General features: G+C 33.6%; 4 protein-coding genes across 7 annotated transcripts; 2 read left to right on the forward strand and 2 right to left on the reverse strand.

Annotated features, from left to right (window-relative positions):
- Positions 1-3,518: 3,518 nt before the first annotated feature.
- On the forward strand, positions 3,519-8,503 carry LOC100261976 (uncharacterized). Of its 3 annotated transcripts, none has more exons than XM_010651194.2 (3): positions 3,519-4,251; positions 6,575-6,848; positions 7,876-8,503. In XM_010651194.2, the coding sequence occupies exons 1-2, from the start codon at positions 3,865-3,867 to the stop codon at positions 6,809-6,811; spliced, it is 624 nt and encodes a 207-aa protein (XP_010649496.1). In that variant the 5' UTR covers positions 3,519-3,864; the 3' UTR covers positions 6,812-6,848; positions 7,876-8,503. The 3 variants fall into 3 exon arrangements, with proteins under 3 accessions (XP_010649496.1, XP_010649495.1, XP_002279902.1); XM_010651193.2 differs by having other exon boundaries at positions 3,527-4,251; positions 6,575-6,852; XM_002279866.5 differs by lacking the exon at positions 7,876-8,503 and having other exon boundaries at positions 3,527-4,251; positions 6,575-7,183.
- A 2,249-nt stretch (positions 8,504-10,752) lies between these two features.
- Positions 10,753-17,322, forward strand: LOC100256882 (protein REDUCED WALL ACETYLATION 2). 2 transcript variants are annotated; one of them, XM_003631890.4, is made up of 16 exons: positions 10,753-11,034; positions 11,310-11,401; positions 12,469-12,603; positions 12,690-12,746; positions 12,825-12,897; positions 13,151-13,309; positions 14,146-14,295; positions 14,382-14,637; positions 14,715-14,836; positions 14,958-15,044; positions 15,125-15,213; positions 15,297-15,359; positions 15,456-15,512; positions 15,910-16,006; positions 16,099-16,257; positions 16,956-17,322. In XM_003631890.4, the coding sequence occupies exons 1-16, from the start codon at positions 11,002-11,004 to the stop codon at positions 16,959-16,961; spliced, it is 1,635 nt and encodes a 544-aa protein (XP_003631938.1). In that variant the 5' UTR covers positions 10,753-11,001; the 3' UTR covers positions 16,962-17,322. The 2 variants fall into 2 exon arrangements, with proteins under 2 accessions (XP_003631938.1, XP_059592699.1); XM_059736716.1 differs by lacking the exon at positions 16,956-17,322 and having other exon boundaries at positions 16,099-16,440.
- Positions 17,323-18,100: 778 nt separating this feature from the next.
- Positions 18,101-24,237, reverse strand: LOC100251751 (uncharacterized). Its single transcript, XM_002280049.5, has 5 exons — positions 24,093-24,237; positions 23,248-23,377; positions 19,795-19,990; positions 19,055-19,074; positions 18,101-18,440 (listed from the first exon to the last, which is right to left on the reverse strand). Exons 2-5 carry the CDS (start codon positions 23,361-23,363, stop codon positions 18,410-18,412), a joined length of 363 nt encoding a protein of 120 aa, XP_002280085.1. The 5' UTR covers positions 23,364-23,377; positions 24,093-24,237; the 3' UTR covers positions 18,101-18,409.
- Positions 24,238-25,149: 912 nt separating this feature from the next.
- Positions 25,150-26,412, reverse strand: LOC100253439 (ferritin-like catalase Nec2). Its single transcript, XM_002273623.5, has 3 exons — positions 26,067-26,412; positions 25,755-25,980; positions 25,150-25,666 (listed from the first exon to the last, which is right to left on the reverse strand). The coding sequence occupies exons 1-3, from the start codon at positions 26,363-26,365 to the stop codon at positions 25,280-25,282; spliced, it is 912 nt and encodes a 303-aa protein (XP_002273659.2). The 5' UTR covers positions 26,366-26,412; the 3' UTR covers positions 25,150-25,279.
- Between the last annotated feature and the right edge of the window lie 1,035 nt (positions 26,413-27,447).

Here is a 27,447-nt window from a genome sequence, read left to right on the forward strand (position 1 = left end):
AATTTTAAATCAAACTTTAATGTTTGACAGTGTTAAATATTAATTTGTTTGTTTTTATAGTATTTTATTTCTATTAAATATTAAAAAATAAAAAATAAATATATTTTTTATTTAGAAATATATATATATATATATATATATATATATATTGACTTTTTTTATTTAGTAAAAAAATTATAATAAGTCATGAAAAAATAGAAAAACAAATAACTTAAATTCTAAAAATAAATTACTTTTAATAAAAAGTCAAAAAAACAAATACTATTTATTTACGTGTGAATATATTTTAATATATATATATATATATAGACAATTAGATTTTTTAATCAAATATTTCTTAATTAGATAAGCATAGTAGATAAGACGTGAATGACCATCTTTTATCATTTTCCATTTACTAGTCATTAGCTTTAAAAAAGAAGACAAATCCCCACAAACCCACTACTTTCCCCCTCCCTTGTTTGTACTATGCGTATTAGCATAATTGGTGGAAGGGTGACTCTTCCTATTCCCAAACAATTATCCATATTTTAAAAGGCATATCGTAAAATTTAATTATTATTACGCGCTTTGACCCTTTTTTATATTTAAATTTATCTTTTAATCAAAGAATTTTACCAGTCAAGGTTTTGTTCCATTGCATTGGATTTCCTTCTCAAGCAATCTTAGCGGGATCATTTTGAATAATTACAATGGTTTTTTTTTTTTTGGTAGGGTTTGAACAAGACATATTCTCTTAAATATAATTAATATATAAGAGGGAATATCGTAAATGTTGACTAGAGAAACGCATGACCACCACGTTAAGGTTTCCCATTTGCTCATCTTGAACATAAGTATTAAAATAAGGTTCATCAAATTAAGGTTTTCAATTTCTTCGTCTTAAACATGAAGACGATAGATTCTTCTGATTTGACAACGGAAACACCTCAAGAGATAAAAAGTTTTCCCTTTCTTCATATTCCCGTCCATTCTTTTATTTTTATTTTTAGTCCTTACCTTTTGATTTTTATATCATTTTTTATAAACCTTTTTATGTTAGTAAGTAAATTTGTGGAGTGACTTACTGAAAGCTACTAAAAATAACGAATGATTAAGAGTTTGTTTGACAATTAATTTAAAAAGTAGATTTAAAAAAACAGTTCTAATATTTTTCATGTTTACGTGCATGAATTTTATAATCAACTTGATGAATTAATTTCAAGATATAATGTTTTTTTATTATTATTATAACAAGTTGTTTAAAAGGATCTCCCATTTTTCCTTTAAATATTTTGTTTTTTTTAATACTTTGATTCAAATACCTATTGTTTTATTGTTTGTTTAGCAGCTTTATATAATTCAGAAAATACTAATTTTTTCGAAGCCTCTTATACATATTTATCATCAAAAGGTGTTATTCAATAATGTATATTTAGTAGACCCTTACTAACACCAACAAGCATTTGTTCATATTTATCATCAAAAGGTTTTATTCAATAATATCTATCTAATAGATCCCTACTAACACCAATAAGCATTCAAATATCTGTCATATATTAATTCGTGATAGTACTTTTAATGGGTTAAAGATCAATGTTTATAGCCATTTTAATGCTAGAAAGTCTAAAAACCATTTTTAAAATGGGTGTAAAAGCACTTTAATATTTGATGTTTAAAAGTGATTTTGATAATAAGATATGGCAAAAAAAGTCATTTTTGGAAGAAATAATAACCAATTCAAGTTATTTTCTAAAATCTTAAAATGATATTTAAAATATTATCAAATGCCTAGTTTTTGTAGGGAAAGTGCTTTTAAGTATTTAAAAAAGATTACCAATACTTAAAAAAATACTTTAAATGGATTTTACATTAAATGGAAAAAAACGAAGGAATCACCTATCAAGTGTTAATTTTGTAATTATTTGAAGTCATTAAATAATAAATTTTAAATTTAACCAAATAATTTAAAATTATTTTAAAATTATTAAATTTAAATAAAAACTTGAGGAAAATAGACAAAATATAAATAAATAAATAATGAATTTAGTTTTACTATTTGCTTATTCAAATTTACTTTATTTCTTTATTTTCATATGCAATATGAAATTTTAAAGTTATATAATTTTTAAATAGAAAATCAAATAAAAGGGATAGATTTTTTTTTTCCATTATTTCTTTTTGTGATTGGAACATATCTTAAAATGGTTTGAAAATTTCCAATGTACTTCGTGTTCACCATTGGCCGAAATCTTGGTCGTGGGCTGAGTCTAAACAATTACTGGGGTCCAAAATTGGGCCAGCCCGACCCTGTATCTGAAGCCAGGTCAGGAAAACCAGCATGGGCTTTAAACTGAGCCACCCTCCCTATGGCCCTACCACGTGTCATATGCGATGTGGAGTGGCGTTGAAAAAGTAAATCACGTATGGGGATCTGTTTTTCAAAATATGTTTAGTAGTTTTTTTGACACAAATATTTTGTTTGAGAATTTGTTGTTTGTAAATAGCGTGTTTTCTAAAAATATATTTTAATTATTTTTATTTTTATTTTTAAGGATTATTTAAAAATATAGATATATAAATATGAAAAATTATTAAAAATATATTTTTAAATATTTAAAAATTTAAAAAAACTATTTAATAATATTTTAAGTCTCTACATAGATTTTTAACATAATAGAAGTGTTTTTAAAAAATACTCTCAAAACTTAAAACTGATTTGATCAAGCAATTTAAAAATAGTTTTCTATTTTTAAAAAATTTTAAATACTATTTTACTATGTTTTTTAAAAATAATTTTAAAAAAACATAAGTCCATATAGTCTAAAATTTATTTTTAAAAACTATTTTTAAATTAAAACATAAATAATAGTTTTTAAAAATCGGTTTAAAAAACACATGAGACCAAACCCCTTCTTTTTTCAAAAACAGCTTGTTATTATATTTGAAGTGTCAAACCTGATTAACCACAATCTCAACAATTGAAATTAATATTTTATTATGATTATTTAGAATTTTTCTAATTGAGTGAATTATTCAAACCTTTATATTTACTTTTATATCAATGTGGTTTCTTTGTCATATTTCCAAGCACATCTTACTATTGGAAACTTCTAGAACACAAAATAAAAAGGATAAAACATTCACTAATGGCTAAAAATGAAAGGATTTATAATTGAAATTTAAAGAAAAATAAATAGAAATTGAAAAAAAATAAATCAATAAAAAAGGAATTAATAAACTGAATATCTATAACATACATAAATTAAATATATTTGAAATTAATTTCTATCATTTAGTCAAAGAGTAAAAATAAAAAATAAAAAATTATAATTAGACAATAGAAAATGAAAGATCTTCACCCATTACACAGAAATAATATGAAAGGAAATTAAATAGGTAATAATTAAGAAATTTAGAATTAGTATATAAAAAAAAAGATTAGATAAAAAAAAGTCAAAATCACTTTATATACTTTCTCCGGAAAGCATTTTACTTTTACGGTTTTATCCCAGCCGGCCCTAGTGGAGAACCGGTTCCGTGGAATATTCCAGAAGACAAATATCTAAAAGAGGAAAACCCTAACCCTAGATACCACCATGCCTGGCACGTGACTTCAACTTGAGATGGAAATTTAGAGCGCCGCAAAGGCCTACTAACACAAACATACGAGTGCTCTCACTGAAACCGTCCGATTGACTGACACGTCATCAATCCGTGTCAGTTCGTCTTTCAACGGCTGAGATTAGGTTGCAGAGTTACCTGGTAGAACGAGCGAAGAAGCTCCTGTCTACTGGTCTCTCACCTCCCCTGTTTTTTTTCGAATTTTGATTTTAATTTTTTTCGCCAATTTTGGGTGAAAAAATTTCCCGAGAAAATTTTGACATGAAGATCATGGATGAAGAGAGGGAATTCGAGGAGGAGAAGGAAATTAGGGTTTCGAATGGGAAGATGAATGGAGATGGGGTAGACGACGAAGACGACGGCGGGGAGGAGGCTGAGAAAAACAACGTCGTGGAAGACGGCGAGGAGGAAGATGGTGATGAGGACGATGACGATGATGACGACGACGACGACGACGACGACGACGATGAGGATGATGATGATGATGTGCAGGAGGTTCTTCAGTCGTCCGGTGGTCCTCCGGTTCAATCGGTAGACGACGACGAAGATGAGGACGAGGGCGATGAGGAGGAAGATGAAGATGGCGAGGGTGATGGTGATGACGACGACGACGACGACGATGAAGAAGACGAGGAAAACGAAGAAGAGGTAATTATCTCAAAATTAAGCGTATTTTTCTTGTTAATATATTGTAACGAAGTTTTAGGCTTATTCATTGGTGAAAATCATCAGATCCGGTGTTTTTTTATTGTTATACGTTCTTTTTGTTGGAGAAAAATTGATGTCTGCCTCTTTTTCTTCGATACTAATTTCGTGCTAAGATTGATGCTTTTTTTGCGTGTTCAGCATGCTATATATTTGCTGTTGATCTATCTTTTCCTTGCATATTTTCATGGATTTGCAATTTCTATTTCAGATCTGTTTGTGCATATATGAGAATTGGATTACTGTTACCTTGTATTTGTAGTTATTGCCTTTAATCTATCAGTATCATTTGTGTTCAGAGAGGGAAAGATGTTTTAGAAACTATCTAAAAAAGGCTTTAAGTTTCTGATCTGTTGTAATTTTTCACTTCTATGATGCTGTAGTTTTATTTCATGAATTTTCAATATTTGTTGTTCTGGATGAAGAAGTCTGGCAGAAACTTCATAGATCTATATGATATTTCAGATTTTCTATTATAGATCTAATATCTTTTACACTAGAATTTTGTCATTTTCTAGGTGTTATGTTCTCTTAGTAAAGTCACTCTTGAATTTTTAGGTTTATTTTAGGAAATTAGATGCTGTAATGTTAGTACTGAACTGACTACATCTACAGATCTACTCGTATTATTACAATCATCTGTTTTATTGTTCTTGTTCCATCACGAATTGCATAATCCACTGTTCTTGATGGCTCCGCCATCTCTTTGTGCTATTGAAATTATTGGGGGTTTGGGATGTTTCATTCTTCAAAACATTATATATCCCTCGTGTCAAATCCACCGGATTTGAGCAGGTTGGAGTTGGAAAAAGGGTTTGTTGAAATTGTAGTAACCTTATACGGTAGTACCTGTATTTTCTACTTTGTGTTTGACAAATCTTTTCCTCCTGCTAACTTATTGTTCTTTATGGATGAATGAAATTCCATGCGGTCTTGGAACAACCCTATTACCGTTTTTAATAATTTTTATTTTAATTTCAGTAGATTTGGTTCTTATCATAAGAGAAAAATGATTATGCAGGTAAATTAGGCTGATTTTTGTTTCTTATGCATGTTCTCTGGTCTCTTTTTGAGTGAAGATTTCCCTCGTGTTATGGGGAATATTGGCATCCACTGAAGCAAATATTTATTTGCTCTGTAAAAGTTCAAAATTTAGGTGTTAAAACAATCATAGATAGCAAGTTTTGATTTGGGTTCTTCCTTCCAGTCTGGATCACCTATTTTCATAGGTCTAAACTACAAAAGATCGGTTAAACACTGGATCAAAATGGTCCTTTCATTAGATTGTGGAGTTACCAAACTGGCCTCTGAATTATCCATGGAAGTCATGATCTCAAAACTGAGGAGTACCAGCGTTTAGGGTGTACCCAAGTTTTCCCTCACCAGGTCAACAATTTTTATCCTCTTTTTAAAGTAAAATAATTTATTCTCTCTTTTTTGTCTGGAGAATTTTTCTTTCATTTTTCTTCTTTGTTTCAGATTTATTGCAACATGTATTTCTACATTTCAACCTTTTTTTTCACACCTTTTTTGTGCTTCCCAGTGGAATATGTGGGAGAGGGTAATTTCTTTTAGTTTACCATCTTTTGTAGGATCAACATGTTGCTACAGGATTGGTTAAAATCAAGGTGTAACTATTTCTATTGGGGCCCATAGCTTTGACATCGTCCTGCTGGACTGTAATATAGTTATTTATGATTTGTTAAGTTCAAGGTTATCATTTCTTAGTGTCATTAGTTACTCCAAATAACCTATATGGTATTTCCTGCCACCAACTTCACGTTCAAGGTTTAGCATATTCTAATAACCTTTTTTGCCCTCCCAATTAATTTGGTTGCAATTATGGTCATTACCCTCCCCACACAGAAACTCAAATATCAACCGCAAGTTTGCAAGTTTAACTTCAGTTTCTGATTTCCCAAATTCTGCTCATATACCTCATTTGATATTTGAGAAAATGAGAACAAAAAATGAAATATTTAATCTTTGATCGAGTCCTCAATTGAGGTGCATTCATCATTTAAAAAGAGAAACAGCCGCAATAAAATATGAATCAAAGACAGTTTTCTTTTCTTTCCAGTCTTGACAACCAAATAGAGGATTAATGGTGCTGTTTGTGGATTGATAGGGATGGCTCTGATGCTTACTGATAATACTTATGTTCTGTGGTTGATTTGATTTGATAGTAGTTACTTTCTATATATTCTGCTTTAACCTCTTGTCTAAACTGTGGCTGTTTTTTTTCCCCTCATAACGAATCATTTAGGAGGACATGGGAACTGAATACCTAGTCCGACCAGTAGGTCGTGCTGAAGATGAGGAAGATGCAAGTGATTTCGAACCAGAAGAGAATGGCGAGGAAGAAGATTTTGAGGATGATGACGAGGATGATGATGAAGGCAGTGGGAAGGTTGAGGCTCCAGCAAAGAGGAAGAGGTCGGATAAGGATGATTCTGGCGATGATGATGGTGGAGAGGATGATGAGAGACCATCCAAGCGATAGGGTCTGGCCCCAGGGGTTGAGGACAGACCATTGACGTGTAGGTCAATCTCTCTCTCTCACTCTCTCTTTCTCTTAAAACCATCTCCCTCTTTGTAGAAAGAAGGATAGGATGCTTCTTGGATTGTGTTTTTTCTTTTGCCTTTCCTGTATTATCATGGTGCTGTGTTGTTAGGGGTTAAAAGGTTTATCTTGGAAATGCATAGCTATAAAACTGATGAAACAACTGGTTTAGGGCTGTGTATGTTATGAACTTCAGATAAGTTTGATCATTCCATCTTTAGGATATTCAGCTAGGGTTCGTGTTCTCTATTTCTCTAGCCTATTAAATGGTCCACGGATTTCTTGTTTTATATATTGGTGGGACCTTCTCTATTTTTATGTTCTTATTATTAGAATAACAATATGTGTGGTGGTTAAGTGGTTTTGCATATTCAGTGAAGAAGAGAGCTAACCTATTAATGAGTTTTACTGGGACAATCGTCGGTGCTAATGGTGAAAGGACGAAGTTTTCGCTTTCCCAGATGGTGTCTTGATGTGAGCCACATATGAATAATGATGATCCTAAAATATCCAAATTGTGGTGGGTCACTCATGTATCGTGTTTGACCTATTCTCGTAATCCCATTTGGCCTTGTATCCGGATTTCTATCTTGAAATCTTTTGAAGTCGATTTCCGTACCACTGAGCGTGATTACCAAATATAGGGAGTCTTACCAATTGAGATATTTTGAAATTTACTAGGAAAAGGAATTACTTACCAAGACGAAGAAAATAATGCCGTCTCGCACTCAATCTTGTCCGTCACATTCATTGGTGACCCAAAAGAGTTTACCTTTTCGGGACAGGTCTAATAATTCGTCAACAAAATGTAATGTATAAATAATAGAACGTGGGACCCATAAGTGCACATGCTCCCAGTTGTTCGTTTCTCCACCTGGACTCCTTCTGATGTTTGGGCGGGCCCACTTATATCGCCTTTTTTTTAACTTTTTTTTTTTTTAATTCATTAATGTTCGTTGAAGGTGTGTTTAATGGATTTTACTTGTTTTTATACTTGTTGACAGATGGCATACGTGAATCAAATAAGGGACGGTGAAGAGCACTTCTCTCATGAAAAGAACGGTGGATGATTACGCTTTATCAACAAAGCCCCCCAGTGCCCCCAGGGCCCCACCCAACTTTCAGAGAAAGAAAAAGTAAAAAAGAATGAATTGAAAATTGAAGGATGGTTGGGTTTTGGAAAGAACAAAGAATCGGTGCCTGCATCTGGGCTTGGAAGAGACCAAGCTGGCCCACAGCATATGACGATGTGAAAGAGATTTGCCAGCCGGGCAACCCTATCGCTTCCAATTTTTCTCTGCCTTCACCATCGACACCGACATCGACATCTGGCCTAAATTATAATTCGAAAGTTCCCTTGGGATGCCCCTGCCAATACCAACGCTACCGTATTGTATTGGCCCAAACTGGCCCAACCTGACGCCCGATTTGTCAAAATCTCTGTCTGGGCTTCAAACAACTTGAAATCTCCTCAATTTCAAACTTGTAATACTAATACCGGTACGATGATGTGATTTGTATCTCATTTTGTTCTAGTGGCTTCGTCCCAAGAACAATGAGTTGATAGGCATATATATGTTGTCAGAAGGCAACATGTGCGTACAATACGAAATCAAAACTTCAACTGCTCTACCCCTCTTTCAATAACATGCATAAACTCGTTGAAATGTCAACTCCAAGATGAAAAATTGATACAGCTACGAACCATCACAAATTAATGTTTCAAATAAATTCGAATCCTCCAGCAGTAAAGTAGGCTGGCCGGTTCTGAAATTAAAGTCTGGCTTAGTGCCTTCCTGCAGAGTCTGCTCTTCCTCATCTTCCTCTAGCTCTATCCATTACCTCTGAGATTGTATTTATAGATTAAACCCAAATATTCCGTTTTGATCCCTATCCTAATAATTGACTTTCACGTCACTTGAAATGCAATATGTCTCAACTTCTGTCTTTATTCTTTACAATAGTTGCACCTCCAATTGGGAACTGTCCCAAGTATGGGCCAAGGTTGGGCTAAATTCAAACTCAAGCCCAATGCTAAAGCCTAACTGGCATCCATTATCTCTGCTGAATCCAATTAGATGCATTTTAGTATTTTCTTCTAGGGTATATTTTGTTTTAAGTTACCCGCTAGAATTCTTTTAAACTATATAAATCATAAATTATGCCGAAAAGTCAAATAATTCCTTTTATTATGATTTTTATTGAATTTCTAACTAAGGAATTTTTTTGCTTAAAATGGTTATGAAAAAAATGTCAAAAGCTGATATTTAACACTTATTGCAAAAAAGAAAAAAGAAAAAAAAAAAAAGGAAATGTTGCGTGTCTTTAAATTTTTGACTTATGCTAAAAAGTTTATGATATTAATAATTGTGTCTTTAAAATGGTAACTTAATTACTCCAAATAAGATTTAAGTCGTTTTCCGTAATGTTGTAACTTGTAAGATTGGAATGAAAGACATGAATCATTATAACATTCCCAACGAATCCAATGTGTTTTAAAATTTTCAAATTTTAAAATCAAATTAGTTGCTTGTCAGTTATCACGATTAAAAAGTGTTTTCCTTTTTTATTTATGTGCAAAACGAAACGTATTTACTTAAACATTATAATTACAAAAATAAAAAATACATGTTTTCTCTTTGATTAAGACTATTTATGATTAAAACAAAACAAAAATAATAAAATGGTTTTTTTTTAACGTTTAAATGATATAGAAAACGAAAAAATATCTTACAAAAAATATTAAAAATTATGACGATGACTTTTTTTTGAATTGAAAATACAATAACAGTGCATTTGTCAGTATTTTAAAATTTTTTTCTTCATGTAATCACTTATTAATTGTTTCCTTAGCATCATTAATTTTATATTAAAAAGAAGTTATGAACGTACGTTACGGGAGTGTTTTTTAAAATAATTTTTTATATTTTGAAACAAAAAATAAGAAATATATGAAAATTATTTTTCATTATTTATTTTTTTATGAATGTTTTTAAAAATAATTATATAAATATTTATAATGATTAGAAATAAACAATTGGATATAAAAATATTTTTTAAATATGTTTAAAAATATAAAAAAAACATACGCTAAAATATTTTTCGAAGACAGTTAGGAATCAGGCTAAAATATTCACATGGGCTTTTAGCCTTCTACATCATAACAAATCAGTTTTAAAAAAAGAAAGAAAGAAAGAGAAAAACCAGGCAGAGTGAGTCGAATGCGACCCAACCGGTAGAGATAAAGGAAGTGGACCAATTGGGGCAGGTTGATCACAAATCAAAGAGGTGACGTCAACACGCATCTCAATCCCACCGACACGCACATTGTCATTCTCATAATACCAAAATTAGTGGCTTACACTTCGGCAACGAAATTTCTACTTCCAACTTACTCCATAAATTAAGAAGAAAATTTGTTTCAAAATATTGAGTGACTGATTTGAAGCAAATTTGGTTTGTACTCAGAAAATTACATTGGCAGCATTAATCCAAAAATTGATTTTATCCGGTGTCGGGTAACTCCGAATGAAAAGAGTGTCACCCCTTCGATATTGAAATGAAATTAATGTAGGCTTTAATAAGGCAAAATTCTATGATTTTATTATTAAAGGGGGGAAAAAATTGCCAGAAAATAATTAAATGAGGGTAAGAGTCAGTGTCGAGTTAATAAAAAAACAAAAAAAGACAGAAAAGGGAAAGGGGTTATTCTGTTAACGGTGAAACGAGGTAGTAGGTATGATAATACACCGAAAGAGATGACACCGTTGGATTAAATCGGGCGGTGGAGAAAATGTGGGACCGGATTTGAGGTGGGGAGGTGGGAGGTGCGGTGGGCGCTGTCGTAAACGCAGGATTTCTCAACTAACCCCTCTCATGTATTGTATTTCTCATATTTTCATCTAATACTGGCGTTGCTTCCACTCATTTTCTTTCTTTCTTTTTTGGGTTTTTAGATTGTCACGGTTATGCACGCATAAGTCCATAGACGTTCCACCGCCTAAATTCTTGGAAAATCTAGGGTTCCTCATTTTCCGTTTGGCTGTTCCGATTAGATCTGGATCAGCTCTTGAAATGCTAGTGGTTTCGCTGATTCAAAATCAGTGAATTCGCGTCCTGAATTGGCCAAAATGATGATTGTCGGTCCGATAACTCCAGGCCAGGTGCGTCGGCAGTTACTGAGGTTTTGAGTTTCGTATTGTTTAGATCTCGTGCTGATTTGAGTGTGCGAGTGGTGGATGTGATTTGTGTAATGTGTGGATTTGGCGGATTTTAGATTGATGAATTTTGTGATACGTCGCGTGTTTGGTTGCTGAGAAAATGGAAAGAAAACGATTTTTTTTTCCCCGAATCGTGGTGTTTTGTTTTGTTTTTCTTTGACGCATCGTGAGATTGGTCGCTCGTGCTGGACAAATTATAATGTATTTTGTAATTGTAGGTGGCGTTTTTCATCGGATTTGTGTCCGTATTCGCTGCATGGATTTATGCTGAGTTTTTGGAGTATAAGAAGAATGCGTTCCCTTCCAAAACGTGAGTTTGATTACATTTTAACGCGATGGATTGTTGTTCTTTTCTGGATTAGCATTAGGGCTTATTCCGCAATATTCGTACCTCTTATGTGATGCTGAAGTCTTTTGATCTCAAAAGAAAGGTTATTCTCTTGTAATTGGATGATGCGAAATAAAAAAACGTAGTCAAATAATGACTTTGGTTTGTCGTAGGGCGGTCCATGTCTATTATATGAAATAAAAGAAAGCCAGCATGTTTGCATTAATGTATTGGTTGCTAATGGAAGTAGAATATTGTTGTGCCTTTAGTTGTTCTTTTTACCTGATAAAACAATTTAATAATCTAAGTTTGATTAAGAAGTCCTGTTAGAGTTCTTATATGTTTAACGGTATCAGAATAAAATCAATTGAAGGAAGGTTGGAGGCATGTAGAACAACCTATCAGTTACTTATTCTATTAAATCGTGCACAATAATTCACTTTACTAAAGAACAAATAATTTAATGAAAAATATTATTGTTACAATATATGAAAGTTGCTGTCTGTCAGTCAATTTGACATGGACTAATCAACAGAAATTCATGGTTTGGGATTTTTTTTTTTCCTTGGATGGTCTAGACAGGGCGAAGTTCTGTGCTCCATAAAAGGATTGTGACTAAAAGGGTGGATGTTGCACAATGCATGCTGCAGCAGCCGCTTTTTTAGCTGTTTCAAAATTTTTCTAAAAACCTTGCTGATTTCCTGCAAGAATTTTCTTTTATGGAAGAGAACAGGGAAAGTTAAATATGACAATTTACAGGAATTTAAGATTGTTATTGCTGGAGTCATTCCAGATCATGTTATTAAATGGTGTCTGACTAACCAATAGGAGAGGGCTTCAGATTGGACAACTGAAGTGCATTCCGTACGATTTTAGATTTTAGACACTGTTAGTGTCACCTTTCTTATTTCATACTTTAGATGCTTGTGTGCTTTACCAGCAGGTAACCATATATTTTGTGTAGTTTTTGTTTTCTATACTGATTCTAAACAGAGGTCCTTCTTCCTTATTTTAATTTTGCTCTCTTACTCTATTCCTTTGGTTGGCAGGCATTCGGATCTCAATTTGGTTGAGTTAAATGAAACAGTTAAAGAAGATGACAGAGCTGTTTTACTTGAGGGGGGTGGTCTCCAGTCAGTTTCTCCTAAAGCCCGGAGCTCATCTGTCACATCTCACATCTTCAGGTTTGCGAATGATTCTTAAATTATCTACTTGTTATAAACAATAGCTGCCATAAACATGTTTGTTTATGTATTCTATGCTTGTTCAGATTCCTTCTAATGGAAGAGTCTTTCTTGATTGAATACCGATTGACACTGAGAGCCATGTAAGTGAAATTCATGTTAATGAATTAAAATTATAAATTTGTCTCAGTGGATTAAGATGCTGATTGCTCCCTCACCAGGTGTGAATTTGGGGCTCTTTTGGCCTACTTTTACTTATGTGATCGTACAAATCTCTTTGGTGACTCCAAAAAGGTGCAATTGATAATCTTGTTGTCTTACATGTCTCTTTCCTAATTGGCATATCGATGAATGTCTTATTTTTTTAAACCTTTGGAGAATGAAATTCACCAGCTAAGAACATGATTCTCAGCTTTTCTTTAACATGGTAAACAATCCAAAAAAGTTCATGGGTGTAACCATTAAACATGAATTTGTTTAGTGATAATATTTGGCTACTGATTTAGGTAATTTCTCTTTATCATTATCATTGTGTGTGTGTTTGCAGAGTTACAACCGGGATCTCTTTATATTTCTCTACTTCCTTCTTATCATAGTTTCAGCAGTGACTTCCTTCAAGGTCCATCATGATAAGTCATCATTCTCTGGGAAATCAATACTTTATCTGAACAGGCATCAAACTGAGGAGTGGAAAGGCTGGATGCAGGTTAGTCATATATTTAAAAAAAATAATAATAATTTTGGTTTTAACTATTTTTTTTTTAATAAGAAGCAGGTTAGTTGACCTTTTCATTATTCTAGAATATTCGATAACCTCAAAAACAAAAGATGATGTCTCTGCTCAAGGCTTTGTCATCATGTAGGAATTATTTGGATTGTCAGGCTGTGATATGCACTTTGCTGAAGTTTCTTTAATTGCTTCTTCCCTTCTCTTCTCCCTTCCCTCTGTTGAGCAGTCAGTGTGGATGCATATTTTTTCCCATGTCTTGGTTTACACCCCTGTTTGGCATGTCTTAACTGATTTTTATCTATGCTGAAAGAAGGGCAGTTATTTTGTGATCTGCAGAGGATTCTTCTCTTTTATCCAGATAAGGGAATAAAAAAGAAGAAGAGGAAGACTGAAGATATCGAAAATCCACATATTTTCACATCCACGCATCTTTGCACACAACATCACAACAAAGTGGAGGAAAAAAAAGTGTCTGACAGCATATTCACTAGCTTTTTTCAGATTAAGCTGTTGCCAAGGGCCCAACGTCCTTGCGTTGCAACTCTAGAAGCCTTATCCTAGTTATTTGTTGTCATTATTGTCAGCTTGATCCTTGAATTTTGCCCTGTCCTGGATAGTTACAATGAGATTGAACACCTGGGCCTTTTCCCAAAAGATCAAGCTGCATTCTTTTTGGTCTTCCTACACACCTTTAGAGCTGTTTGACTGCTATATATGTAGGAACTATCCTAGACACTTTTGTTGCCAGCTTTATATTCTGCTTTCTAGATGTTCATCATCGGTGGTCTCACTCTCTTTCTTCTATCCTACAGGTATTATTTTTGATGTATCATTACTTTGCGGCAACAGAAATCTATAATGCCATCCGCCTTTTTATTGCTGCATATGTGTGGATGACTGGATTTGGGAATTTCTCATACTATTATGTGCGCAAAGATTTTAGCCTTGCAAGGTTTGCTCAGGTAACTGCCCCTAAATCTCTTAAGTTTGATTCATGGAGTTCCATCCATGATATTCTGATTCTAATAGTAAGTTTTTTGTTGAACAGATGATGTGGCGGCTTAATTTCTTGGTGTTGTTTTGCTGTGTTGTCCTTAATAACAGCTATATGCTATACTACATTTGCCCCATGCACACTCTTTTCACTCTTATGGTTTATGGGGCACTTGGTATTCTAAACAAATATAATGAGATAGGGTTGGTCATAGCTGTGAAAATTGTCGCTTGCTTTTTGGTGGTTGTTCTGTTATGGGAAATTCCTGGAGTGTTTGAATTTGTATGGAGCCCACTTACTTTCATACTAGGTAAGCAATATGCCTTTGCATTTTGTTTATACTAGCTTGACTTTGATACTACTAAACCCACACGTAAAAATTTGCAGGTTACACTGATCCAGATCCCTCAAAACAAAAGTTTTCCCGTTTGCATGAGTGGCATTTCCGCTCAGGTCTTGATCGTTACATATGGATAATTGGAATGATATATGCTTATTATCATCCTACTGTAAGCTTCCATGCCCTTTTGCCTTGTTTTCCAATATTTTCAAGTACAACTTATTTCTTTTATCTACATGGAGATACAGTCCTTATGAGGTGATATTAATAATGGGCATTTGTTGATGTAGGTGGAGAGGTGGATGGAGAAACTGGAGGAAACAGAAGTGAAACTTAGAGTAGCAATCAAAATGGCTATTGCAACAGTAGCCTTAACGGTATTATAAATTCCTTAGGACGTTCAACTTTTCTCAAAATTCCCATGTCTGATGCAAACAGCCTTTTATGAAATTCACAGGTGGGATATCTGTGGTTCGAGCATATATACAAGCTGGACAAGCTTACATACAATAAGTACCATCCATATACCTCATGGATTCCAATAAGGTATGCATATTGTCCTGAAATGCCTTGGCCTTTTTTAATTATTTTAAAGCTTTTGCTTGTTTTTTATGCAATTTTTTTTTCAGCGTCTACATATGTTTGCGGAATCTCACACAACAATTTCGTTGCTACTCCTTGACCCTTTTTGCGTAAGTGGCCTTGGATTTGAGGATGTTATTTCCTGCAAACTATTGTATTTTTCTTGTTTGACCAATTTTTGTGATATTTTATCTTTGGTCCCTTAGATGGCTTGGAAAGATAACACTGGAGACTTACATCTCCCAGATCCATATATGGTTAAGGTAATGGCTTTGTTCAAAGACTGCTGGATATTTTATCCTAGAACATGCATAGGGATGGCTTTTATTCTATTGAATTCAGCTAATCCAGTCGTTTTAGTTGCACACAATAGTCAATTTTTTTAGCTCATGGTTTCTTAAGTATTAGTCTAGAACATATACAGATGGGCATCAGTTCTTGCCAAGGGAGAAGGCTATTCATTTTGGTTCATTCTTATGCGTTAAACTAGTAGTTTAAGTTAAACATTATTGTTGTTAAATGATGATGAGTAAATTGTCTTTTAGTAGTTTTATTTTCAGTGTCTCAGAGAAGTTGCAGCTGTAGTTGTTTTGGCATTTACAAACATTCATACACAATTTTCTTATCATGATCTTAAACCAAAGTTATATGACCCTGCAGATCGGGATTGCCAGATGCACAGCCAAAACTGTTGCTTTCTCTGATTCCAAGTTATCCATTATTGAATTTCATGCTCACTACTTCCATATATATTGCAGTAAGTAACAGATTTTATTTTCTTTGAAATTTTGAAAAAAAAAAAAAAAAGAAATCTAGGTTGACCAAACCCACCAATCTCCTACTGTGCAGATATCTTACAGACTCTTTGAGCTGACAAATACTTTGAAAGTTGCATTCGTGCCCAGCAAAGACAACAAGCTCCTTATGCACAACATCATTGCAGGAATAGCGATCTCAGGCATCTTATACACGTTGTCATTCATATTCCTGCAAGTCCCCCAGCTGTTGGTAAGAGTTGTTTACTCCAAACTGTGACTGTGAACCACTCCCATGATTTTCAACATTCATGCATGTGTTGTCTCATATGCTCTCCATTATACCTCTGTTTGCTGTTTGTTGCCTGGAAAACATTCCTTGAAAGCACCAAAAAACCAAAATAAATAAAGGGATATATATCATAATGTCACAAAACATTAGGAGGCATAGTTGCTAAAGGCGTGCATAATGCATATGCCTAGGCCCAAGGCTCAACGACTCCTTAGTTATAGCTCTTTGCTTGCCAAGGTATGTGCCTTGTTGGAGAGACACCTTTTCTACTTTATTTATTTATTTTTTCTTAACACTTCTATTCTTAAAATTTGTAACTGTATATTGGTGTACATTGTGGTGCCTCCATTTAGGCGCTTCTATATATTTTCTTATTTTCCTATCCAAAAAAAAAAAAAAAAAAAAAACTGTTTATGAAAATTTATATAATTTAATTACCTTGTTATTGGATTATATTTTATAAATTGATATGTATCCTAGGTTGCATTTCACCTCTTGTATTGCGCCTTTCACCTTTTAAAACTATGATAGGAGGAAGAGGAAAAAGTTGAGTTATCAATCAGATTTTGTATGGACGCAACAATCAGTCTCCTGTAATTGTATTTCAATATTAAATGTTATCTTAATCTGGAATTGAACTTTCATCTTAAAATCCACAGGTGTGAGAATTGAATGATATAAAGATAATATGAAAGGCTGCAAGCTTCCATGTCGATGAGCTGTGACCACGCGAAAGAGTATTTCCAAATTCCTTGACATCAAATAGTTTTCAGTTCTATAATTGGAAATAGGATTTATCAGCCACTTGACCACTGGGGATCCATCTATTTGTATAGGAGAGGTGAGCAATGGATTGGACCTCTAGTTGAGGTGTTATTCTTGTCATGTCTTATTCATTTTATACATCTATAATTACATAGCGGTAACAGGTGCAATGTGCCATTCACTATTCCACAAAAATAGCATGCCAAATTTGTTTTTATCAGATTTTCGATGATGAATAATAATAGCCCCTGTTGCATTCAACAGTCTCGAAAGCACTCTTTGGTTACATCCCTGGTGTACCCTTGGGGTATATTGCCCCCACCACCACTCTTCATTTATCGATTTTAAATATTTTTTTAAGAATAAATATATTGCTTTGAAGGATGATTACGTTTGACACATATTCATCTGCAACAACTCAAGGAGTGGAGGTAATTTAAGTTATGGCAAATGTTAATTTAAGCAATTACTTAAAGTTCTATCTTAAGTAGTTCTCTTAAAATTATTTTGAGAATAATCTTTAAAATAAAAAATTTTGTTCAAAAATTCAGGAATGAAAATAATATCGAGTTATTTTTTTCGTAAAATTATTATATGATCATATATAACATAAAAAAATTTTAAATGCTTTTTATATCATCCATTGTTTCTCAACAAATGTTGAAAAAAATACCCATCAAAACATCTTAAATTTATGTTTAAATATAATATGTTTTCAAAATAACTTTTTTAATAAATATCAACATGTTTTAGTAGTTAAAAAACTATTTTGTATTCTATAAAAGGTAGAAAACTATTTTCTAAAAGAGTTTTTTAACATGACCTTAGTGTGGCTATTACCACCGATTGAAAAGAAAGTGATGCAAAAAGTAGTTCAATCATGTATCACAGACGGAATCCATAACATTGAACAACAGCCAAAAATGCTTGCATTGTCTACCTCAAATGCTTTATAAAAAATGACACCAATCTTAGCCATTACCTGTTTGACCAAAAATTAGCCCAATAAGGTGGAATCACCTTCTCTTTGCCCAGTAAATTCCAACAAGCACATAAGCTTTAATACTGAATCTACGGAAAATTAGTTCTCCCTGCTACACAATTGATCCTAAACTTGGTGTCTGCGTTTATCAGATCAAACAATATTCATAGCAGTGGAGTAAAATGGAAAAGCACGGTGGATATATTGTGTTAAAAAAACAATAACTAAAATCAATTATACTGGATCATGTCTTCTTCCTACGGCGGTTTTGCATTAAACCGAATGCAAGGCAGCAGGCAACGTGACATCACATGCACAGCTTCAGACCAGCTCCCTTTCCTTCCGTGCAGGCGGTGTTCATGTTTCTCAGAATATATGCACAATATCATAAGCCAATCTATTTACGTTAAAAGAAAAGCAATACCAAGTGAAAATATTTTGCACGACCTACTGGGCCAATGAAACAATTCAACTGTGACAATTGGGAAATGAAATCAGGTCCCAAACTATATTTAGAACCAGTTAATTTTTCTACTGGATCTTTTTTTGCTTAAGTAGCAGCAGATGGGCCACAGCTGAACACAAATAGAGTCCAGTAAAGGTTGATTTTGAACTTGTACTTGAAATCTAAGGACTTCCATTTGGGAGTGTTGAACTTTTGGCTTATATTAATACTCTTGTGGATGACACTTTTATCCAAAATATTTTTATGAAAAAAAGACGTTTCTAGTAATAGGTTATTCAACAAAATAAAATTAATTTTTGGAAGAAGCATCAGCTAGTGTTATTCAAAAGATCACTTCTAATAATTCTCTAAACCTTTAAGAATGATTTTTAAAACTTGGCCAAAAGCCTAATTTTTGTAAGAAAAATACTTTCAAGCAAAACCCTCTAAGAACGACTCCCAAATGGACTCCAAGTTGATTCTCATCAACTGATTTTTATCTATACCACTGATCAAGGTCATTGGTGTTTTTGTTATTAACTTCACACATTTAATGGAAAGGATACGTCCAGAACAGCACGAATGACTGCAAAAACATGACAAAAAGGTCAGTTAGTTGATGGAAATGAATACAGACCATAAGTAAGGTAGATGCAACATGATCCATAATCCTGACTGTAATGATGCCAAAGTATATATTAGAGTAATTGCACAATATAACATAAATGAGGCGTTATAATGAATTATTAAATTAATCTGCTGAAAGATATGAATAGAAGAAGCTACCCAAACTTCAGTAGATACCATATGCCAATTCTTTTTCATAGGCATACCAACAATTCCACGTGAATTAATTAAGCTTGTCCATATCATATCCCTTTTCCCCCCTTTGTCCCTTCTTCCTTTTCATCTCATCTTTTTAAAGGGAAGTATTTCACTAATGGAGTAAAAAATTAAGCTCTTTACAACCAAATGAATGGAAATAACCGAATGAAGAAGCATCTTGCTGAGCCTTTTTCCTTTTTCTTTTTTCAGGCATGAAGAAAAATATTAAGGGAACACCAGAAAGTGGGGCATTTTTCCGGCATTCTTCGCAGTGGGTTTAAAATAAGTTTTTGTTCCTTCGTTTTTTGAAAGCATAACATTAACCTTTCAAAATATCAATGGTGGATATGTTAAGGAAGATAAGAGGATCAACAAGCAAATCATGTATGCAATGAACGAGAACAATACTACAGTAATGGGTGAGAAATTTCAAATGGAAATAAAATGTACAAGAACATTAATAAGTAATAAAATTGCATACCATAAGCCCACCAAGGAAGCCATCAAGTATGATACGGTTCCAGGAATCAAAGTATGAATGCACAGAAAACTTTGCCTTGGCCATGAGTCCTACTGAAGTAATTGCCATAACAAGAAAGTAAAATATAAAGCCAGTGAAGCCAGTAAATCCCAAAATTCCAGCAATGACTCCACCAATGATGGACAAAAATGTTCGGCTGCACAAATAAATAAAAATTCAAATTTTAGAGTCAGCAAACAGGCAAACAACTTCAAAAACTAGAATCAAGAAAGAAGAAACAAAAACAAAAAACAATGAGAATAAAAGAAAGTGCAATAGAACACGTGACAATGAGATGACAAAGAGACTAAAATTTATAAAATTAAGAGTTCTGATATCCCAAACTTAGCAAAGACTTCTTCAATGTGTCCCTACCTTTTTCTTTTCTTTTTTTAAATATTAGAAACAACGTAAAAGATCCTGCATGAATTGATTTCTGAGACGCTAAAAACTATTTTTAAGCTCAATAAGAGCTTTCATACCTATTTGGGTAATTTTATTAAAAAATATTATGACTCAAAAAAGAGCTTAATATGGAAGTTAAAAAAAAGAAACTTTTTGTAGATGAAAATTATGGTTTTGATTTTGATTTTGACTTCCCAGTTAAAGCAAAAAACAGAAAAACCATTCCAAATGGAATAGAGACATCCTTCCACAATATACAAACATGACCAAAACAAGATAAGAAACTCTTTAAAGAGAACTATACAAGTTAAACAACTGAGAAAGATCACAAAAATTTCAGAGTAAACCACAAAAACACTAATTACAACACTAGGAGGCAAAAAATTTCCAACAAAAGACACCAAAGGATTCATTAAAAGGTCTGCTAGGCAAATGCAAGGAACATAGCAAAAGAATGCCCAAACTTCGTAACAATATAAAAAATTGACTAAGCCATTCATCAAACCTGCCTGAATTCTTGCCTTACTAGTTCTGTTTTCATGGATAGGTAGAATTCTTGGCTTATCAGTGACCACAGATTGATAACAACAGAATTTCCCTTCACTACAAGATTGGAAATGCCAAAAGCTTTGGCTTTAGGTCATTTAACAGAACTAGAATCTTAGCTTCAATAGCAAAACCCTTACCTGCTGGTTTAGAGCAAACTTGTATGTTATACCCTAATCTCTAAGCACTCTACTAATTCCAAGGTACCCTAGGATATCATCCATCAAAATTTAGCTTGCTATAACCCTTAGGTGGCATTGACCATACATGAAAGGTCTTCTCAGCCAGCCCCTTGGACTTGCATACAAGATGTCAATATAATAATACAAGGCTCAAGTGAGTGCCTATCAAGGCTTCATTAATAGAATTCCAAAGGGAGGAATAAGAGTAAAACAAGTCCCACATTGTATCTACTATCCTCCAATTATCCTTAAAATCCATTAACATCTCTTTCCCTTCATATCTTCTAAATCAAATTGAGTTTAACAATATTTCATAGAATCTTGATTAAAGGATGACCCCCAAATCCTAAAAAGAAATGGTCATCATCTCCACTGCCTTACAGGGTAGCACTTAAATCATTCCCAACAAGGATGAAAAATCTATGCCATGACAACAAGGTGATATCTCTTTCCTTTCCCAAACCACGACCAACGAAATTCTCTCTACAAACACTCAATCCTAGAAGTCATCAAGTCCCAGCCAACAAAGTGTCCCTAGTTTCACAATAATGAATCTAAGCAAAACTTCACACATTAAATAGCTCCAGATTTAGCTGTACAGAATGGTGAAATTTGTAGTAAACAGACAAGACAATTTCATTCCTAGCACATCTCTCCTTAGCAAGGACGCCTCATCTTCAAATAACTAAACTAACTAGAAAGTTTACCATCAATATATTGAATGTTCAATATATTGCATAACACCATATCCAAGAGTGGAGAAAGATCAAAATGCAACTGTCTTCCCATACTTAGCGCATCTCTTTCAAAGCCCATTGGGAAACTCTGATGCACCCATTATTTTCATCCATCCCATCCAAACAATTATATAGAAATTAGATATTATCCTGATTCTCGACAAGAGCCATGTAGATTGCAGACATGTGTAGGAAACTAACACTTATTGGGTGCCAATCTGACAAGACTTAGCATGTTCTCACCATGATCATGTAATGAGCATAGTGCCAATAATTTGCATGCCTTCAACAAAAGCAAACTACAGAGAGTTTGAAGGACAACTAGCTCATAGATATGAGCAGACATCACAGACAATCATTAACCTTTGAGCAAACTGATAGGGAATAAAATCCTTGGGGTGAACTACTCACCTTATGAAACACCCGATGCCCTTATCTATACCACTTAAGACTCTAAAAAATATAAATATGATGGACATGCATAGAACATAAAATGTTTGGTAATTGTGCATGTGCTGCACACACCTACCCCAGTTAATATTGTCTGTCATGAGTTACAATAATTTGTTATGTAGGCATGTATGAATCAAGTCAAAATCCATATGCACACAACCTAAAACTATTGTGAATCTATAGAAGGACAATGGAACCTAAATCAACTAATGAATTCTGCACCACAATCCTACAGCTTAGCCCTGCCTTTCCAACTGTGAATACTCATGTCATTGCCATAACTACTAAACTATTTTGAATTAATGGTAGTTGATTAGACAAGAGTTCAATTGGTAATCTACTTATTTTTATCCCATCCTTCTGCTTCACATCCTACAAAACCAAAAAGGCATCACAATGAAGCAAAAAACTTGAAGAGGAAACTTTTAGCAGAGTTTCATTAAACAGAGTTGAACATCACAGAGGACAATTTTTAAACACCAATGATCTGGTTTCCCTTATCCTCAGACCAAATTAATATAAAATCAGTGAGAAGCAGCAATGAGTCAAGTAAGCTTTTAGAGTGTGTGTGGACCAAAATAGTATAAAATCAGTGAGAAGAAGCAGCAATGAATCAAGTCAGATGTTTGAGTACATGCTTAACCCTAACAAAATATTAGCACAAGCATGATAACAGCTTCAGGGACAAAAAAGGGGACTGCATTAGACCAATTGAAAAGCTCAATTGGGCTTGCAAACAATCATAAACTTGGCCAACCATAAATACACCAAGCTTGAAAATGCTAATTGAGCTCTGGTCAAGTTCAAGCTGAATCTGATTCAACTGACCCAAGCTTCAATCAGTATACTTAATTCAGCTTAGGTCACTTGTCTGAAACCCTAAATATAAAAAGTTAGGATGAAAATCACTATTTTTGGTATGTGTGTAAGCATGCATGTGTAAGATGAAGTAAACCTCAAAAGTTAAGGTATGACTTGAGCTATTCAGGATAATTTCAGCCTTGAGGTTGGTCCTCTACCCATATTCCATCATTTTATAAATCATGAGCAGATTAGAATATCACTATCATGTTAAGATGTCAACAACAAACCTGTAATAAATAATTTTCATGTTACTTTGCAAATTCTCGGCATTGAAAGTTGGCATATCATTTGTGGCCTCATTTGATTTCTTCTCAGATGCACCTGAATCATTGCGTCCAGCCATTTTCTCCTTTTGACCTAAATTTATCACCCAAAAAAAAAAAAAATCCAAAAACAAAACTAAAGGAATTAATTTATTTGGCACTTATCATATTCCACACTCAACCATGCTGAGGCATGAAGCAGATCTATTGGAGAATATGCAACAGAGCAGCTATGTAGGATAACGATCCAAAGATCATCTAAGACAGCAAATTAAATCTTCAAAAAGGGAGTAGGCAATGAACTAAAGAAAAAAAAGTAATAGAATATTGGGATTGGTTGGATACTGAATTCAATTGTCAGACTTGGAAAATTTTGGTCGGAAAACATAGAAATTCAAAATTTTCAATAAAAAATATATATAGTGAAATATACATTGACATTCACAGATATGGACATCGGCATGATATTTGATATAATCAGACTCGCACAACTGAAGCTACCGACAAAAGCACATAAATCAGACACAAAACCCTAACTGTGCAGCGAAATGAGCGAAACTCCGAAATTTTGCTGAACCATAAATCCGGACAAAATGTTGTGAGATTCAAGATCTCACAGAAATAGAAAGTGAATATTATTTGTTTTAAGAGATCCGAAATCTATGACTCTAATGTTATTCGATTGAAAAGAAAAAAAACACCACAATAACAAACAACAAAAAATCGAACATACGATGCGCATCTCATCGTGCTCAGAATTTCACATTGGAGGCTACTGTGAAGAACAAAGAAGCTAGGGTTAGGGTTACCTGGTGAAGAAGGTGATGCTCGATTCCCTTCTTCTCTCTTTTCTCTATCTTGGATTGAGCCCGAATTTTTCTTCAACTTCAATTGATATTTACAAGGGAATAGAAAGTGAGGCAGAGGTAGGGGCGTAAGAGTGATTTTCCTAAATACAAGGGACAATAGTAATAATAATAATAATAATAATAATGGGGACTCCATAGAAATAATAGATTTTTTGAGAAGTTAAAGTTTTCAATTTTAGAAAATAATCCTTTTCACATGCACTTTAAGATTGATTTTAATGATAATTTTAAGGTAACCTTTTTGGTTACTAGACCAATGCTCCCCACATGGATTTTTTTATTTTATCTTTAAACATTTTTTTTACAATAGCTACACATTTTCTCTTAAAAATGTTAAATTTTCTTATTGTTAAATTTTCTTATTAATATAAAATAAAAATTTAATCATACCTCTAACTTTTTGCTTAGTTAAAAAATTTTATTTTTTATTTATATAAAATAAAAAATAAAATATATTTTTCATTTAATAATTTATATTAATTTTCTCATCTTATAAAATATATTTTCCTATTTTAATTATACTTTCATCACACTTACCTTAAACTAAAAGAGAGTGATATTTTTTTTTTTATCTTAGCAGTATTTTCAACATACATCAGTGTTTGTATTTAGTTGATTGGATTATAGGGGGACCGAATAAGAATGAGGTGAGATTGCTAATTTGGAGTTTATTTTTAATCCTTCATATGAGTGATTTAAAAATCTCGTGTATTAACATAAGATATACTTATCCAAATATTTTAAAATCCCATATCATTTTTTCTTGATAGACTAAACCCGAATGAGCTCTAATTTAGATTACTAGTGGTTAGAGATAAGTAATCTGAAAATATTTAGAAAATAATAAAAATGATTAAAGAAAGTTATTTGAAAATATATATATTTTTTTGTTTTAATGAATAGAAAATGATTTATTTGGAGAATAACAAAAACTATATAATCTATTTTAGGTGATAATGTTTCACGTGATTGGCACAGGCTTTTATAAACCCTCTCCTTTGATCACAAAGGCTGAAGCACTCATTTTTATTATCATATTATTTAAACCTGACGAAGGCACAAACTTGATACGGACAGAGATACGGCAGACAGGAACACACAGCTCCTGATTGCTTATGCTACAAATCCTACAACGCCTTGGACTTCTGTAAAAAAGACCTAGCAATTCTCCCGTTGGCTCCTTGAGGGTAGAATCCCCCTGGATTACGTTCGCTACCTCCCCCATACACTATTCTCAGAATCTCCTCTGGCTTTCTAGCATAAGCAAGCGAGAACTTGTCTCCCGCTAGCACATTCCCCCTACTTTTTCCCTCGGCGCCGCGAACTGGAGGCACCACAAGCCCTTCGTCTTTCAACCCCGACTTTCCCAGATTATTCCTCAGGTTCGAGATCCGATACGTGAAGTCTGCAACAGTTATGCCATATGGGTGGACCTTTGCTGCCGCCTTCCTGTAGAGCAGGGCTCGGATCACTGCATCTTGGCCTGACTCCACGCCCAACAGGCCTGCAACTAGCTGAAACGCGGCGTAGATATAAGTATATACGCATGAGCTTGCAAATGGGGTGAGTGAATTAAGTTGGATTTTGGATTTTGATGCATACCCTTTTGGAAGCAGCACCTTGGAGGTTTGGATTTGTGCCCACGTATCCAGTGAGTCCCACGTACGGAATGACGTACGATGCGAGAAGGAAGTTGAGTCCGTTGGCGTAAGGGTCAAAGGGGGGATTCAGAGGCTTGCCAAATGCGCTGTTCATGACATCTGCAAATGACGCTGCACTCAGATTCAACAATGGCCGAGGGAACCCCTTTACTTTGCTCTGAATCGCCCTGAAACCAAAAAGAAAAATCAAACACTGGAACTAAAAATCGCGACAGATAAAAAGAAAGAAAGATTGGAGGAGGAGAAGAAGAACCTCAGGTGTCCGATTTCTTGGAGAGCGAATTGGTAGATGACATCTCTGATGAATGGGTCGAGAGTAGCCTTTCTTGCACCGACTGGTGGTGGACCTCCCTTGCTGAGATTCGCAGCTACTGTGTCTAACCCATATCCCTGAGATCCCCACAAAAAGAATTCAGCCTCAAGAAACTCTAAATTCAAAGGAAACTCGACGAGATCTATGTCAGATTCCGGCACAGAGCCTCCATAGGAGATTGGGAGGAGGACGAGGAAGACGATGAGGGAGGCGGTGGTTAGAGAAATGTGCGATGCCATGGCTTCCGGCTCTGGGTTGCGGTGATGAAGATACGATAGTCGACTTCCATATTAATAGCAGAAACTGGACACTTGTGCGTAAGAACATGGACACGTGGCGGAAGGAAATCGCATCAGTCAAAACTTTGAATTGACACGTGGAAATCATCACTTACTTCCAATGTAATGGTGCGTAAGAGTTATGCTACTGTGCAGACAGCCCACGGTAGTAAATTTCAAAGGAGGATTGATCTCGGAACTTGAAAGTCAAACTGAAGTACGATTGATGTTACAGCGTCCGATTTGATTACGAGTATAGTTTCCCACCGTACATATCCTACATCCAGCAGCTTCGAATCAATTTTTTTTTGTCATCCACACTTTTTTTTCTCCCATGCTTTACAATCTCAAAGGCATGAACCCCGGCAAGAAATATGTGATATGAAAAATAATTATTTTAAATGGTATTAATGTCTTTGTTTTTTTAACATAAATATATTTTTTATTTAAAATTTTCATTATAAATTTCGCATTAAATTGTTTTTTTTACATCATTATACCGTGATTTCGTTTCTAATAAATTGTTCCGTGATTTTTGTGAAAATAAGCAAGCTTATCGCTTATATTGTTCAAAATTTTGTTTGATAAGGAAATAGGTTATTTAGACATTCAATTCTCTATCAAAATATAAAATTGACCATTCCTTTAATTTCAACTATACTATAATTAAATTTTATTTATACCAATTCATTTATCAAGAACTTAATTTTCATTTAATTAAAAAAAACATGATATTAGAAAAAGAAAGAGTAAACTTGAGAGAAAAAAATTGGATATGAGTAATAAGAGATAAATTAAAAATTGAGAAAAATAAATTAGAAAGTAAATAAAGAAGGATGGAAACGTTTAAAATGAGTATTTGAGGAAGGAAGGGACTCAGGGTTTGGAAGCTGATAAAGTAAAAATTAAAAAATACCTTTTATATGCATGGGATATGATTTAATGGTAAAAAATTAAAAATATTATAATTTTAAATAATTTTTTGATTTTAAAATAAGTTTTTTATTTAAAAATAAATATTAAAATTTTAAAATTTAAATTTT

The sequence above is a fragment of the Vitis vinifera genome, chromosome 5, assembly GCF_030704535.1.
Source record: "Vitis vinifera cultivar Pinot Noir 40024 chromosome 5, ASM3070453v1".
In the NCBI taxonomy this organism is placed as follows: domain Eukaryota; kingdom Viridiplantae; phylum Streptophyta; class Magnoliopsida; order Vitales; family Vitaceae; genus Vitis; species Vitis vinifera.